Below are 13536 nucleotides of genomic sequence, written 5' to 3' on the forward strand. Positions count from 1 at the left end.
GCTTCAGAGTGAGTTAGCACAGTTCTGAAAGATGGCGTCCCATCAAACATACACTGCGACCCTGCATCACATGGTTTCAGAGTCATAAACACAGGTCAAAGGCACAGAACCGCTACAATCTTTCTTTAAAGAAATAATAGTAAAATCTCTCTCTCTTTTTTTGCTTTAAAAACACAAAATACGTCTCACGGATGTGCTGTCCTCGAGCGGTACCGACAGAGGACACTGAGGTGTGATAAATGAGAGTGTTCCTCCGTGTCCTCACTGCTGAGCGTGTGTGGGGCTGTAACAGAATGGTGCTTCTGGCTCTGTGTAGCTCTTTCCCGTGTGCGTGTCTCCTCTGTAATGGAAATGTGTCTCGGCCCCAGCTACGGCCTCTTAGGGATCTGTGTGCCCTTGGGGTGGGGTGTTCTGCTCTCCGCTTGGCGCTGATAGTGGTGGCAGTTGAGGAGTGCAGGAGAGACTGTGTGAGCAAAGAGCTGCCCTCCCAAGCCAAACCGTGCTGACAGCAATCCTAAGGCTGGAGGGCCTCAGCTCTACTCCGTTCTCCGTGAGAGCGCTGCTGGGCTCGTGGTGAGGACCCTCTGGGCTGTGTTTTCTAGTTCTGTGGATTCACTCTGGTTTGGTTTAAGTAAAGGTAGTGTCTGCTGTGGCATGCTGCGCCTCTTTCTCTCTGTGCTGTAGAGTCCTTGGACCACGGTGTGGTGTTCTTGATGTAATGAGCTCAAGCTGCTGCTTGTTTCTGGATGCTGCGTGTTTTCTCCAGTGAGGTTTTTTTTTTGTTTTTTTCTACACTGTGTGGTGGTGTGAGGAATGTGCAGAGGCAGGTCACGGCCCATCCGGACTTCCGCCGCAGAACGGTCCCCGGGGTTATGTGCTTGGAGCTGGGAAAGGCCACGTTACTGCACCCCCTCCCCGTTCCCTGCCGCCTGCCAGGCGAGCCGGATGCACCTCAAAAATGCACGGCCCTGCGACCGCTCTGCACATCTTCTACGTATGTACCTTGGAGGAGGGCTCTGCCCCTGCCCCGGGGATGTCGTGTCATGCCATCGCTCGCTTCGCCGCGCTCAAAAACCCGAGGGGAGGGGAAGGGGGGGGGGGGGGGCGGCGGTCACGGCCCCCAGACCCACCGTGCATGGCTTCCCCGCAGCGCTGGCACGCAGCAGCCGCCCCTCTGCGCGGGGACGGAGGGGAACGCGGCCGTGGTTGGGGCAAGGCCGAGGACGAGGCGCTGGGAGGGCGAGCTGCCCGCGGGGCAAAGCGATGGCACCTTTTCCCCAAAGCAACAGAGGCTCCTCGAGGAAAAAAACGATCGTACCCACAACAACGACGACGACAACAAAAAAAAACTCGAGGAAAGGAAAAAAATAAACCCCGCAAGCAAAAACGGAGTGTGCAGAGACTTCCCTCGCCCGCAGGGCCGCGCGCCGACGCTCCGCGACGAGCGAGACGCAACGCTGGGCCACACCAGAGCCCCCGCAGCTCACGGCCCCACGCTCAGCTCGGCTCTCCCCACGGCAGCGGCCCCACACCCGCCCCGGGGGGGGGACCGGGAGCCCGTGGAGTGACACTGAGTGCTGTACCCGACGGAGCGCTGCGCGGAGAGATTTCAGGGAGATTACCTTGCCCGCTGAGGTTGGGGTTGGTGTAGTCCCACGTGTCCTGGTCGTTCTTGAAGACGTTGAGGGCGCGTGGGCTGCGGGCACAGACAGACAGGGACACGGGGGGAGCGGTGAGCCGCAGCGGCAGCGCGCGGCGGGGCTGCTGAGCTGCACGCCCGCTCACCTTGGCGTACTCGATCTTCAGCGTGCAGCACCCAGAGTAGATGTCGGCGCCGTTAAGGGACGCCTTGGCTCGCTGCGCGCTCTGCACCGAGTCGAACGTGCGCCGCGTTAAGGAACCGCACTGAGCAAACCACGGCTGAAAGCAACGGGGGGACGGGAGCTGAGCGTGCGCGGGGCCAGACCTGCGCTGAAACAGAGCCCCGGCCACGCAGGCACGAAGCCGAACCGAGGCACTCGGAGGCACCAAAGGATATTCCACCATGGCCTGGACGCCGTTCTTCTGAAGATAACGATCCTCTGCACGGGGCCACACGGGTTGCAGATGGTGTAGAGCACGTCCTGAAAGAAAACAGACGCGAGGGATCTGCACGAGGCACCGCCGCCGCACCCAGAGCCCCGGAGCACGGAAGAAAAGCCCACGGGTTACGCAAGCACGGGGCCCAGGCACAGGAAGAGCGGATTTAGGACCGCGTCCACACCCCACGGGGCCTGAAGGGGACGGGGCGCACGAGGCCGCTGGGAGCGCCGCGCTCACCGTCGTGATGGAGTAGATGGGGTTGAGAATGGTGAAGAGCAGAACGTTGTTGACGCCGCGGGAGTCGTCGCTGTCCCCGGGGCGGGAGATCTTCTGGCTCGTGGAGTAGTTGACGAAGGCGGGGGTGCCCGGCGATGTAGATTTGGTTGTCGGCCGCGTAGTTGACGGCGTTGCAGGCGCCGAGGATGTCCTCAAACTCCACCAGGGCCTGGCGCTTCTTGGGCATCACCACCACGTAACTGCAGCGAGGGCGGCGGGGCTCAGCTGTGCTCCTGCGGGAGGGGGACCGTCCCCACGGGGGGGGGGGGGGGGGAGGGGGGGGATGCGCTCACCTGATGGGCCGAACTCCTGCAGGGCCTCCACCAGGTCGGCCTCCACCACGCCGTCAATCAGCCCCCGATGTGGACCACGGGGGACGCGGGGGTCTTGTGCGGATCGTCGTAGTTTTCCTGGGGGGGGGGGGGGGGGGGGGAGGGTAAGTGTATGGGAACTGCTGAATCACGGCCTGAACCACTGATGGGTCACCTGGGGTGAGCACCGAGTCAGCCATGGGGGCACAGGTGGAGGTGATGTACCTGTGTGATTGGAAGGGGTGGAGCCTGGCTCCACCTCTCCCAGACCCCATTTAAGGGCTGACCACCACCGGGGAAGGATCTCTTCTCGGAGATCCGTCCCACGTGGAGTCCCCTGCGCGCCGCGGCGCCCTGAAGGTGAGCCATCTTCTCTTTTGTCTTATTTGTATCCCATCTACATAGAACTGCTCCAAATATACTATTTCTTTGTGGAGCACCATCCTTGGGAGTTATTTACCCCCAGCAGGGGAACGTTGCGTCAGAACGGCGCCATCGGACCACGCGGGGGAGCGGCGCTGCGGGGATCCCATCCGTTCCCCCCCCCCCCCCCCCCCACGCGTGGCTCTCCGACCCCGCACCCAAATCCCCACGGGGACCGAGGACCTCCCCTCCTCTTCCCCACCCCCCCCCCCCCCCCTCAACCCCCGCTTCCCTCCACCCCCGCGGACCCCTTCGTCGCTCACGCAGCTCCGGGCCCCCCAGGCACTGCCCCCCCCCTTCCTCCGCTCATCCCCCCCCCCCGCCGCCTCCTCCTCCTCCTCCCGCTCACCGCTCCGCCGGCCCCGGCCCCGCCGCCCCCCCCCGGCCCTCCGGGCCCATGAGGCGGCGGCTCCGCGTTCTCCGTCTTCTGACGCTTCGGGGCTCGGCCTCCGTCGCCCCCCCCTCCGTAGTAGCGCCCGGAGCCGCCGCCGCCGCCACCCGCCGCCATTTTGCCCATCTCTCCGCCGCGGCCGCTGCCCTCCGCGCTCTGCGGGCCCCGCCACCGCCGCCGCGACATGGCGCCCCGCTCCGCCGCACCGCCTCCGCCACGCCCCCATTGGGCGGGCCCCACGCCAATCAGGCGGAGCGCTCGTCCCATTGGCTGGCCGAGACGCCGCTCCGCCGAGAGCCCCGCCTTCCAAAGCGATTGGCCTCGCCGGCTTCCTAGCCCGTCGCTCATTCGGTCGCGCTTCTGCCTGTCAGAGAGGACGCGTCATCCCATTGGCCGCCGCGTGCTCTCGTCCTCCCGCCCTCCGAGGTAATTGGCTAGATCGGTCGTTCGTCTGGGTTTGGCCCCGCCCATCTTCTTGGTCTGCTCGGTTGTTCCTCCTTCGCGTTCGTTCCGAATGTCCGCGGACCCCCCCCAGGAGCTCCGGGATCCCCTCGACGCGCTATTGGCCCCCCGGCACGCCGCTCAACATCCCTTGCCTCTGATTGATTCCTTTCCCGCATGTCACCGCCCCAAGCGTGCGCGGGTCTCATTCGCCAATCCTCCTGCCCGTTATCCCGATCCTCGCGCTCGGATTGGCCGCCTCTCGACGCCTTCTGATTGGTCCGAACGCCCCCCCCCCGCCCCCAAAGGGGTCCGAGATCCCCTAAATTACACCCCAACCCCGAACACGTTGGGTCCCCCCGTCCTCCCTCCCAAGCATCCCCAGCTGTCCCTGCACCCCAGGAACCCCCACCCCATGGGGGCACAAAGCAGCGATGCCGACCCCCCCCCCAAAATACACCGAGGCGCACTGTGCGTGTGTGCCGCTGTTTAATGCCCCTCTCTATGACCCCTCGCTGTCCCTTCGCTGTTCGGTGGCTGCACCGCTCTCAGCGGTGCCCCCCGAGCTCTCGCCCCACCCCTCGGGGTTTGGGGTCCCCCCCGAGGGCACCGCTCTTATCCCCTCGGGGTGTCAGGGCGTCGATGGCGGCGTGCTCTTCCTCACCAGCTCCTGCAGCTCCTTCTGTGGGGTGGGAGAGGGGGTGGTGAGAACGTGACCGTGACCCCCCCCCGTGGGTTGGGGGTATTCTCCCCTGCCCCACGCTGCTGTAATGTTGGGGTCCTACCTTCCAGCCCAGCAGCTCTGCCAGCGCCAGGCAGCCCTCATCGCAGTCCCCCAGCCAGGCCACGTCCCTGGGAGGAGGGGGGCAGAGCAACATGGGGGCACAGAGGTGGGGGGGGACACAAAGTGCGTGGGGAAAGGGGGGCGTACGGGGGGGGGGGGGCAGCCCCTCAGTGCCCTCTAAAATACGAGAAGAGCCCCAGAGCTCAGCTTCCCGTACGCACCTCTGCCCCGGCTGCAGTGCGTAGGGACCCCTCACCCCACCCCCCACCTCAGGGTCCCTCTGTGCCCCCCCAGTCCCTGCCTGTAGGCTTTGTCCGAGTCGAAGTCCATCCCGGAGCCGAACCCCATGAGGGACATGAAGACGTCGCTCTGGGGACGATGAAAAGAGGGTGAGGTGGGAGGGGCGGGGGGAACTGCAGCTCCCCTCCAGCAGCTCTGTCTGCCCCCCCTCACCTGCCCCGTTTTCTCCTTGTTGATGAGGAGCCGGGGGTGCTGGCAGGGACCCTGGGGGACAGAAGGGGAACGATGAGGGAACCGAGGACACAGAGGAGCGAACGCGACACGCTGCAGGAGCAGCATGGTACGTCAGGAGCGTGACGCGTTTTGGGTGGGGGCTGTGACCTGCTAACGAGGGAGGCGAAGGGCTGGACCTGCAGCGAGGTGCCCATGACGATGAGGAGATCGACCTTCTGGAAGTCCTGCGGGGAGAGAAGGGGTGGCAATGAGGCAATGGCAGCAACCCCCCCCCCCAACCCGGCCCCCTGCTCCCCCCAGCTGCTTTCTCCACGGCACCCCCACGCTCCCCCACAACCACTCACTGACTGCAGGAGTGTGAAGAAGCGCGATGGGAGGTTCTCACCAAAAAATACGATGTCTGGGAAAAATAAAAGATGAAAACAATCATGGGGGGGGAGAAGGTGAACGTGATGAACCCCACCCCCATCGCCCCCTGGATGGAAGGGGCACAGGACCTCCTCCCCTCACCCGGCTTCACCACGCTCTGGCACTTGTCACACTGGGGACGAGCGACGAGAAGATTTTCTCTGTAATGGAGAGAGCGCAGCTCAGCAGAGGGGTGTGAGCTGCACGCAGCCCCCCCCTCCTTCCTCCATTACCCTTCACCCAGCTCAGGTCGTACTGATGCTGGCAGGAGGAACGCAGGCAGTGCGCGGTTTGGAAGGTGCCGTGGGCCTCCACCAAATCCTCGGGCTGCAGCCCCGCCACGCGCTCCAGCGTATCGATGTTCTGCACGGGAGGGACACGGGGTGGACAACAACGCTCAGGGAAACCCCATCCCGGGGAGGGGGCGCAGCAGAGGGGCGCACCTGGGTGTAGCAGCGCAGCAGCAGCCCCTTCTCCTTCAGCAGACGCATGAAGTAGTGGCACACGGTGGGCTGGGGGGGTGGGCGGCGGGCTCAGAGCAGATGTGAGGGGCGGGGACATGGAGTGTGTTCTGCCCCGCCCCAGAAAGAGCCGCCTCTTACCTTCAGCTGCCCCGGGAGCAGCTCCTTGGCCAACGCGAAGAAAGGCTCTGGGTGTTGCTACAGGAACATCGGGCGAGGGCTCAGGGCCCGGGGTTGTATCTCACGGGGGCACTCAGCCCCACATTCCACCCCCCCCCCCCCCCCCCCCCCCCCCAGTACCCGGAAATATGTGATGTCAAAGATGGCTTCGGGGTACGGCAGTTTGTAGCGGCCCAGGTTGGCGTACAGTCCGGTGCCCGGCGAGCGGAAATCGGGATCCCGGCGGCTGCCCGGGGGAGGGGGAGGAGTGGTACGGTGCATACACACCCCCACTCCACGCTCTCCCCCCCCCGCGCCGCTCACCCGTGGAGATACCGGCGCCCACCATGCACAGCACGCGGCGGCACCGCTCGCTCTGCATGAACCGGGCGATCCCCGACAGCGACAGCTCATCCAGAACGCGCTCCGGCGGCTCCGCGCCCAAACCCAACGTCCGCGCCAGGAGGTTCCGCAGCAGATATCCACTGCGGGCGGCACCGGACACCGTCACCCACGGCGCCCCGCGGGCCCGGCCCCGGTCCCGGCCCGAACTCACCGCTCTCGGCTCCAGCGTCGCGATCGGCCCCGGGAGGGGGGCGCTGCGGGAGCGGAACGCGGCGTCACGGAGCGCCGGAGGCACTCGGGGGGTTCAGCACCGCCGCCGCCGGCGCTCTCACCGTCCGCTCCGGACATGAGCGCTCCCGGCCGCAATTCCTGGCGTGCCGTGCGCCGAACGCGCGGATTGGCTGGAAGCGCAACACTTCCCGTCGGGAAATGAAAAGTTGGCGCTGATTGGCTGAAGGTTCGACACATTCCAGAATGCCCAGCGCGATTGGCGCTAATTGGCTGACGGTGCCACACTTCCTGTCACGCCGTGCGAGAATGACGCTGATTGGCTGAATGAGCCACACTTCCCGTCAGGCCGCGCGCGGGCGACGCTGATTGGCTGACGGCGCCACACTTCCCGTCAGGCCGAGCGCGGGCGATGCTGATTGGCTGACGGCGCCACACTTCCCGTCAGGCGCCGCGCGCGGGCGACGCTGATTGGCTGAATGAGCCACACTTCCCGTCAGGCCCTGCGCGGGCGACGCTGATTGGCTGACGGCGCCACACTTCCCGTCAGGCCGCGCGCGGGCGATGCTGATTGGCTGAATGAGCCACACTTCCCGTCAGGCCCTGCGCGGGCGACGCTGATTGGCTGACGGCGCCACACACTTCCCGTCAGGCCGCGCGCGGGCGACGCTGATTGGCTGAATGAGCCACACTTCCCGTCAGGCCGCGCGCGGGCGACGCTGATTGGCTGAATGAGCCACACTTCCCGTCAGGCCCTGCGCGGGCGACGCTGATTGGCTGAATGAGCCGCACTTCCCGTCAGGTCCTGCGCGGGCGACGCTGATTGGCTGACAGCGCCACACTTCCCGTCAGGCCGCGCGCGGGCGATGCTGATTGGCTGACGGCGCCACACTTCCCGTCAGGCCGCGCGCGGGCGACGCTGATTGGCTGACGGCGCCACACTTCCCGTCAGGCCGCGCGCGGGCGATGCTGATTGGCTGACGGAGCCACACTTCCCGGTACGCTCTTTGCGTAGCTTGCTGATTGGCTGAATGCTCCACACTCTCCGGCATGCCCCGCGCGGGCCGTGCTGATTGGCCGAGGCCGCCACACCTCCCGGAATGCCTTTCGCGGCACAGCCGTCCGTCTCCACACTTCCCGGTGTCCCCTTCGGGCTGCGCTGATTGGCTGCGGGGGAGCCCACCACGCCCACCGTCCCCCGCAGTTTCCGGGAAGCGCTCTCCGGACTACGCGTCCCGTCGTGCCCCGCGCTGCTCCCCCCCTCCCCTCCCGGGCCGCGGGGATTTCCCGGCCCGGCGGCGCTGGGCCCGGTGCTGGCGGGGCCCTGAGCGCGGCCCGGCTGATGGCGGCCGCGGGAGCGGCGCCGTCCGGCGACGCGAAGCGGGCGGAGGGCGACGAGTGGTGCGACAGCGGGCTGGGCTCGTTGGGAGAGGGGCAGTTGGCGCCGCTGCCCCACAGCCCCGGGCCCGGCCCGGAATCTCCCGACGAGGTCCCCGCGGCCGTCCCGGAGCCCGAGGCCGAGGTGTGGCTGCGGCACGTGCTGAGTTTCGTCAGCGAGGACGGCGATACGTGAGCGCGAGGGGGGTAGGAGGGGGGGGGTCGGTGTTTGGGACCGCTGAGCTGAGGCCGCGTCCCCTCCCCACGCACAGAGCGCTGCATCTCGCGGTCATCCACGAGCACGAGGCCTTCCTGGACTCCATCCTGCAGCGCACCGCGGGCACCGCTTACGTGGATCTGCAGAACGACCTCGGGCAGGTGAGAGCGGCGGCTCCGGGGAGACTCCTGGGCCGAGAGCAACCGCCGGCCCCGGGGGGAGGGGGGAGTATTCCCGGGGTCGGCCCTCACCTGACCGAGCTCCTCTCCCCCCCCTGCAGACCGCCCTGCACTTGGCCGTCATCCTGGGGCTGCCCAGCTTCGTGTACAAGCTGCGGGCAGCAGGCGCGGGTGTGGGGCTGCAGGAGCGCGGGGGGCACACGGCCCTGCACCTCGCCTGCCGGGAGGGGCAGCCCCACTGCGCCCAGCACCTCCTGGGCGGCCTCCGCTGCCCCCTCAGTGAGGAGGAGCGTGCACAGCTGGAGAGCATCAACTACGATGGTAGGATGGGGGAGTCCATGGTAGGAAGGGGGCGGTGTGGGACCTAGAGGAGGACAATGGGGGGGGAGAATGATGGGGGTTTATTCATGGGGGGGTTAAGCGTGGAGTAGGGGATGTGAGGGGAAGCAGCAGGGGTGCCTAGAGGTGATGGAGGTGGTGGGTAGGGTCGAAGAATGGGGACACGGTTTGGGGATGTTGGGGCTGCAACATCGAGGGACGCAGTGTGGGGAACGCAGAGCACTGAGGGCGTAGCAGGGATGTGGGGTACGTGTTCGGGGAATGAAGCGTGGGAGTGTGGCGTGGATGTGCTACGGGGAAACAGAGTGGGGGAACGCAGAGGGGCGTAACGGGGCTGCAGCGTAGAATGCACTGTGGGTATGGTGAGGGAACACAGTGGGGTTGGGGTGCAGGCACTGTGAGGTCCCTGTGTGCCCTTGTCCAGGTTACACCCCCTTGCACGTTGCCATTCTGCGGAAGGACGTGGAATTGGTACAGCTGCTGTTGCGCGCCGGGGCTGACTCCAACAAAGCGGTGAGCACAGCAGCGGGGCCAAGGGGACGCCGCTGTTTCCTCGCCCCCTCCCCCCCATACCCTGACTCCCTGCCCCTCCCTGTGCTCCCAGGAGCCGAGCTGCGGCCGCAGCCCCCTGCACCTGGCGGTGGAAGCGCAGAGTCCAGAGATGGCGGAGCTGCTGCTGCGGGCGGGCGCTGACCCAGCAGCGCGGGGCTATGGGGGTCGCACCCCCCTCTATAGCGCCCGCCACCGCCCCGACCCCCGCCTGCCCCAGCTGCTGCGCGCCTTTGGGGCCCCCGACAGCTCCGGTGACTCCGAGGACAGCGAGGAGGACGAGGACAGCGAGGAAGACAACAGCAGTGGTGTAAGTAGCACCCAAGCCCCCCCCCCACCAAAACTGTCTGGCCTCTTGGGGTCTGAGCGCTGTTCCCCCCCAGGAGGAATACGACGACATTGTCATCAACAGCGGTCGCTGTGTGGACTGAGGGGACACCCCTGGACCTGCAGCTGCCCCCCCCCCATATTTATCGGGGTCCCCTGAAGGCATGGGCTGGACTTTGGGGGGGTTCCTGTGCCCCCCTTCTTATCCTTTTCCCTGGGTATAGCGTAGAGGATTTATATAAGTTGTTTTAAAATAAAAAGGGGGGCAGTTCCCCCCTCAGCCACCCTCCACCCCAAATCTGGCTCCCACAAAGCCACTGTTGTCGTGTGGTCGCCTGGAAAGGCACGGGGGTGATACCTGCTATGGGGATGTGGTGAGGGGAGGACCACAAGAACGTAACTCAGAATAGCGATTCAAGCGTTCTTTATTCCAGGGTCTCACAAGCATTTAGGAGGGAGCATGTCTGCGTGTTCCTGTGCTTGTTGGCCCCTCAAGGTCCCTTCCAAAGCTCAAGACAGCCCCTGCCCCCCCCCAGGCTGGTTGGGGCCGATGTAGCGCAGTAGTGGGGCTGGGGGTCGCGTGAGCACATCCTGACCAACAAAAGGCCGCAGGGCGGAGGGCACACGGACGCTGCCGTCCTGGCAGGGGGAAGGGAGGGAGGGAGGGAAGTGTCAGTTCCCTGCACTTCCCTCTCCCCCTTCGCCCCTCCCTCCCCAACGCACTAATCCCCATCCACACACCGGCAGTTGGTTGCACTCCAGGATGGCGATGAGCAGACGGGGCACAGCACAGGCGGTGCCATTCACCTGGGGAGGAGGGCAGGGAGGAACGGTAAGGTGGATGAGAAAATGGTTTTATATCATAGTGACCCCCAGGGTGTGGAGGGCACAGCACCCACCGTGTGTGCGTGGCGTAGCTTCCCACCCCCATCACTGTACATGATATTCAGCCGTCGGCTTTGGTAATCCGTGCAGTTGGAGGTGCTGGAGATCTTGGGGGCGGGGGGGAGAGGCACCATAGAGAACCCCCCCACAGCCACGGAGACCCCAGGTCTCAGCAAACCCTATAATGGGGGGGGGGGGGAAAGGGGGTGCAGTCCCCTCCTGGCTGCTCTCACCTCCCCATACTTGCCCCGTCCTGGCATCCAGGCTTCGATGTCAAACTTGCGGTACGCAGGGAGCCCCAGCTCCTGTGTGGGCATGTCCAGGACGCTGTGGGATGGGGGGCAGCATTGGGACAGTGATTTGAGGGAGGGGATCCTAGCGGAGCCCCCTTTCTCCTCCACCCCACCTCACCGGTAGTGCAGCCCCAGCTCCGAGAAGATCTCCTTCTGCAGCATGAGGAACTCATCCAGCAGCGCATCGCTCTCACCCCCACTCTCTGCTGCCGTCACCCCAAACATCTCCACCTGTGGGTACAGGGTGGTCCCGTGGCCCCTTCCCCCCTCTGCTGCCTTCCTGCACTCCCCCAGACCCACCATCCCACCTTGGTGAACTGGTGCACACGGTACAGTCCCCACGGCTCTCGGCCCGTGTCGGTCTCTGCGCGGTAACACGTGCTGGAGCAGACAATCCTGGGGGGGAAGGAAGGGTCAGGAGTGACCCCCCCACATCTCCCCACGTCCCATCTGCGCAGCGTGCGGTCGCTGTACCTGATAGGCATGTCCTGCAGCTGCACCGCGTGGTCCATGAAGTAACCTGCAGGAGACGAGCGGGGAGAAGTGAGGGGTCTGCACACGTTTTGACCCATTATTGTGCCACCTCCTGATATACCCCACCCTATTTTTACCCCATTCTGAACCCTCTGTCCCAGCTTTGCACTGCTCTGTCCCGTTTCCTGCTAATTTTGCCCTGTTTTTTCACCTGCAATCCCCACCTCGGAGGTGCCGGCCAGGCACAGGTCCTCGAAGCGAGCCGGGTCGATGCAGTACACAGGTGATGGGGTGGTGTTGGGCTGCATCCCACAGCCCTCCTGGGGGGGGAACAGGGAAGTTATGTGGTGGTGGGGAGGACAGCAGGGACAGTGCTGGGACAGAGTGGCACTTACAAAGACAGCGCCGCGCAGCAGGTCAGGGACTGTCATGGGCAGGAAGCCCTGCAGTGCAGAGAGAGGTGAGGGGTTGGGGGGAGGGGGGGGGAAGGGGGCTAATGGAGCCCCCCCACGCGGTGTGGGGAGGGTCACAGCGTTCCCCTGGACCCGTTCCGTACCTTGGGCACCAGTTTGGCCAGCACAAAGTGCACCAGTGCGTGCTGCAGCAGCGCTCCTGCCCCGCTCAGGTAATAGGAGCGGTGACCCGAGATGTGGGACAGCCTCCTGCGAGGACACAGCCGTCACTGGGACGGAGGTGACACTGCAGTGAGTGTTCCCTGTGCTTCGGGGGGAGGGGGGGCTCACCGCTGGCGGATGATGTCCAGCTCCTCGCCCAGCTCCAGGTGTCCCTTAGGCTGGAAGCCGAATGCTGCAGGGACGGACGGAGCCTTTTTCTCACTGTGGAGCCCTCCTCCCATTATCAGTCCCAGCTCCACACTGTCCACCCATCCATCCCCATCCCCAGCTCGCCCCTACCTGGCTTCTCCCCCACCACCTCCAGCACACGGGCCTGGCTCTCGTCACCAACAGGCTGCAGGAGGACAGGGGTCAGGAGAGCTGGAGCACCCCCCCGGTCCCCCCAGTGTTCCCCTGCTCACCGCGGCCGGGTGCGTGCTGTTGGGCAGCTGCAGTGCCCGCGGATAGAAGCGCTCCTCCAGTGCCACCTCCTCCTGCAGCAGCGCCCTCAGCCGCAGCCGCACCGCACGGCCCCTTTCCCGCAGCGCTTTGTACTCAGGGACCTGCAGGGATGGGGCACGTGGGGACCACGCGGCGGCCACATCACTTCCCCAGCAACGTGGGGCCGGGGGGACGGGAGCAATCCTCCTGGGGGTCTCACCGCGTGCAGCGCGTCCTTGGCGTGGGTGGTCTGTGGGGGGAGAACGGATGAGATGGGGGAACGGTGGGGGGGGCACAGGGGAGGGACGCACAGTGACAGAGGGGTGGCACGGCGGGACATAAGGTGGGGGGGGGGGTGCGTTCACACGGGGCCGCGGGCACTCACCACCAGGGCGTGCACGGCCAGGGGCCACCTCCCCCTTCTCGGCTTCGAGGCGGGCGATGGCGGCGCGCACCTCCTCCAGGCGGGCCCAGGTCTGCAGCTGTGGGCGGGGTCTGTCACATGGCCCCACCCCAAACGAGGCAAGCCCCGCCCCCCCCCCGCGGTGCTCCCTATCAGAGCCCACGCCCCCAACGCGCAAACCATCCCCCGCCCACATGCGCAGGCCCCGCCCCCTCTCATGCCCCGCCCCCTCCCCGTCCGCCCCGCTTCTCCCGCACACGATCTCCCGCAGATCGCGCTCCCGCAGCGGTCCCTTCATCGTGCCCCGCCCCCTCGGCTCCTCCCGCTCACGATCTCCCGCAGATCGCTCTCCCGCAGCGGTCCGCGCCTCCGCTCGAGTTCCCGCGCGGCTTCTGCCGGGCGCGCGCTCAGCGCCGCCATATTGAGCTGCGGCCGCGCGCTCAGCCCCTCCCGCACGTGCTCGTAGAGGCGGCTCCGCTCCGCCGGGGCGCGAGGAGCGGCCCCGGTCCCCGCTGAGCGCCGCCCACGCGCGGCCGCCGCCACAGCGCTCCGCGCCGCCCACAGCGCCCTGGGCGCCGCCATCTTGGGCAGCCCCACGGACGTGAGGGCGGTCACGTGGCGGAAGTGGAACGTGCGGCGGAAGTGGAGCCGCGCC

General features: G+C 66.2%; 4 protein-coding genes across 4 annotated transcripts; 1 reads left to right on the forward strand and 3 right to left on the reverse strand.

Annotated features, from left to right (window-relative positions):
* Positions 1-7: 7 nt before the first annotated feature.
* HNRNPL (heterogeneous nuclear ribonucleoprotein L) lies at positions 8-3687 on the reverse strand (the record flags this gene model as incomplete). Its single annotated transcript, XM_065729859.1, is given in 10 exon segments — positions 8-61; positions 1623-1696; positions 1778-1882; positions 2039-2066; positions 2069-2123; positions 2320-2442; positions 2444-2583; positions 2652-2720; positions 2723-2768; positions 3442-3687. Coding segments are annotated over 10 exon segments (922 nt in total), but the record flags the coding sequence as incomplete, so codon positions are not given.
* Positions 3688-4426: 739 nt separating this feature from the next.
* SIRT2 (sirtuin 2) lies at positions 4427-7835 on the reverse strand. Its single transcript, XM_065729880.1, is given in 18 exon segments — positions 4427-4505; positions 4507-4582; positions 4585-4606; positions 4710-4776; positions 5010-5077; positions 5162-5199; positions 5202-5212; positions 5330-5406; positions 5527-5582; positions 5693-5725; positions 5728-5751; positions 5824-5953; positions 6034-6102; positions 6193-6249; positions 6352-6449; positions 6452-6457; positions 6535-6809; positions 7666-7835. Coding segments are annotated over 18 exon segments (1356 nt in total).
* A 217-nt stretch (positions 7836-8052) lies between these two features.
* On the forward strand, positions 8053-10084 carry NFKBIB (NFKB inhibitor beta). Its single transcript, XM_065729860.1, has 6 exons — positions 8053-8352; positions 8433-8538; positions 8658-8877; positions 9320-9408; positions 9500-9754; positions 9828-10084. The coding sequence occupies exons 1-6, from the start codon at positions 8126-8128 to the stop codon at positions 9873-9875; spliced, it is 945 nt and encodes a 314-aa protein (XP_065585932.1). The 5' UTR covers positions 8053-8125; the 3' UTR covers positions 9876-10084.
* Positions 10085-10210: 126 nt separating this feature from the next.
* Positions 10211-13488, reverse strand: SARS2 (seryl-tRNA synthetase 2, mitochondrial). Its single transcript, XM_065729861.1, is given in 17 exon segments — positions 10211-10410; positions 10513-10578; positions 10671-10763; positions 10890-10983; positions 11068-11180; positions 11258-11345; positions 11424-11469; positions 11635-11743; positions 11819-11866; positions 11980-12085; positions 12167-12230; positions 12338-12392; positions 12460-12600; positions 12699-12728; positions 12864-12884; positions 12886-12960; positions 13212-13488. Coding segments are annotated over 17 exon segments (1530 nt in total). The 5' UTR covers positions 13464-13488; the 3' UTR covers positions 10211-10281.
* Between the last annotated feature and the right edge of the window lie 48 nt (positions 13489-13536).

This window comes from Cyrtonyx montezumae, unplaced genomic scaffold, assembly GCF_038088225.1.
Source record: "Cyrtonyx montezumae isolate F1298 unplaced genomic scaffold, pur_monq_1.0 scaffold_111, whole genome shotgun sequence".
In the NCBI taxonomy this organism is placed as follows: Eukaryota; Metazoa; Chordata; class Aves; order Galliformes; family Odontophoridae; genus Cyrtonyx; species Cyrtonyx montezumae.

Excerpts from the sequence above, each read along its gene's own strand:
- NFKBIB (XM_065729860.1), top strand. The coding sequence starts at position 8,126 with ATGGCGGCCGCGGGAGCGGCGCCGTCCGGCGACGCGAAGCGGGCGGAG. Across the intron at positions 8,539-8,657 it reads TGCAGAACGACCTCGGGCAG|ACCGCCCTGCACTTGGCCGT; the intron begins GTGAGAGCGGCG and ends CCCCCCCTGCAG. Across the intron at positions 9,409-9,499 it reads GGGCTGACTCCAACAAAGCG|GAGCCGAGCTGCGGCCGCAG; the intron begins GTGAGCACAGCA and ends CTGTGCTCCCAG.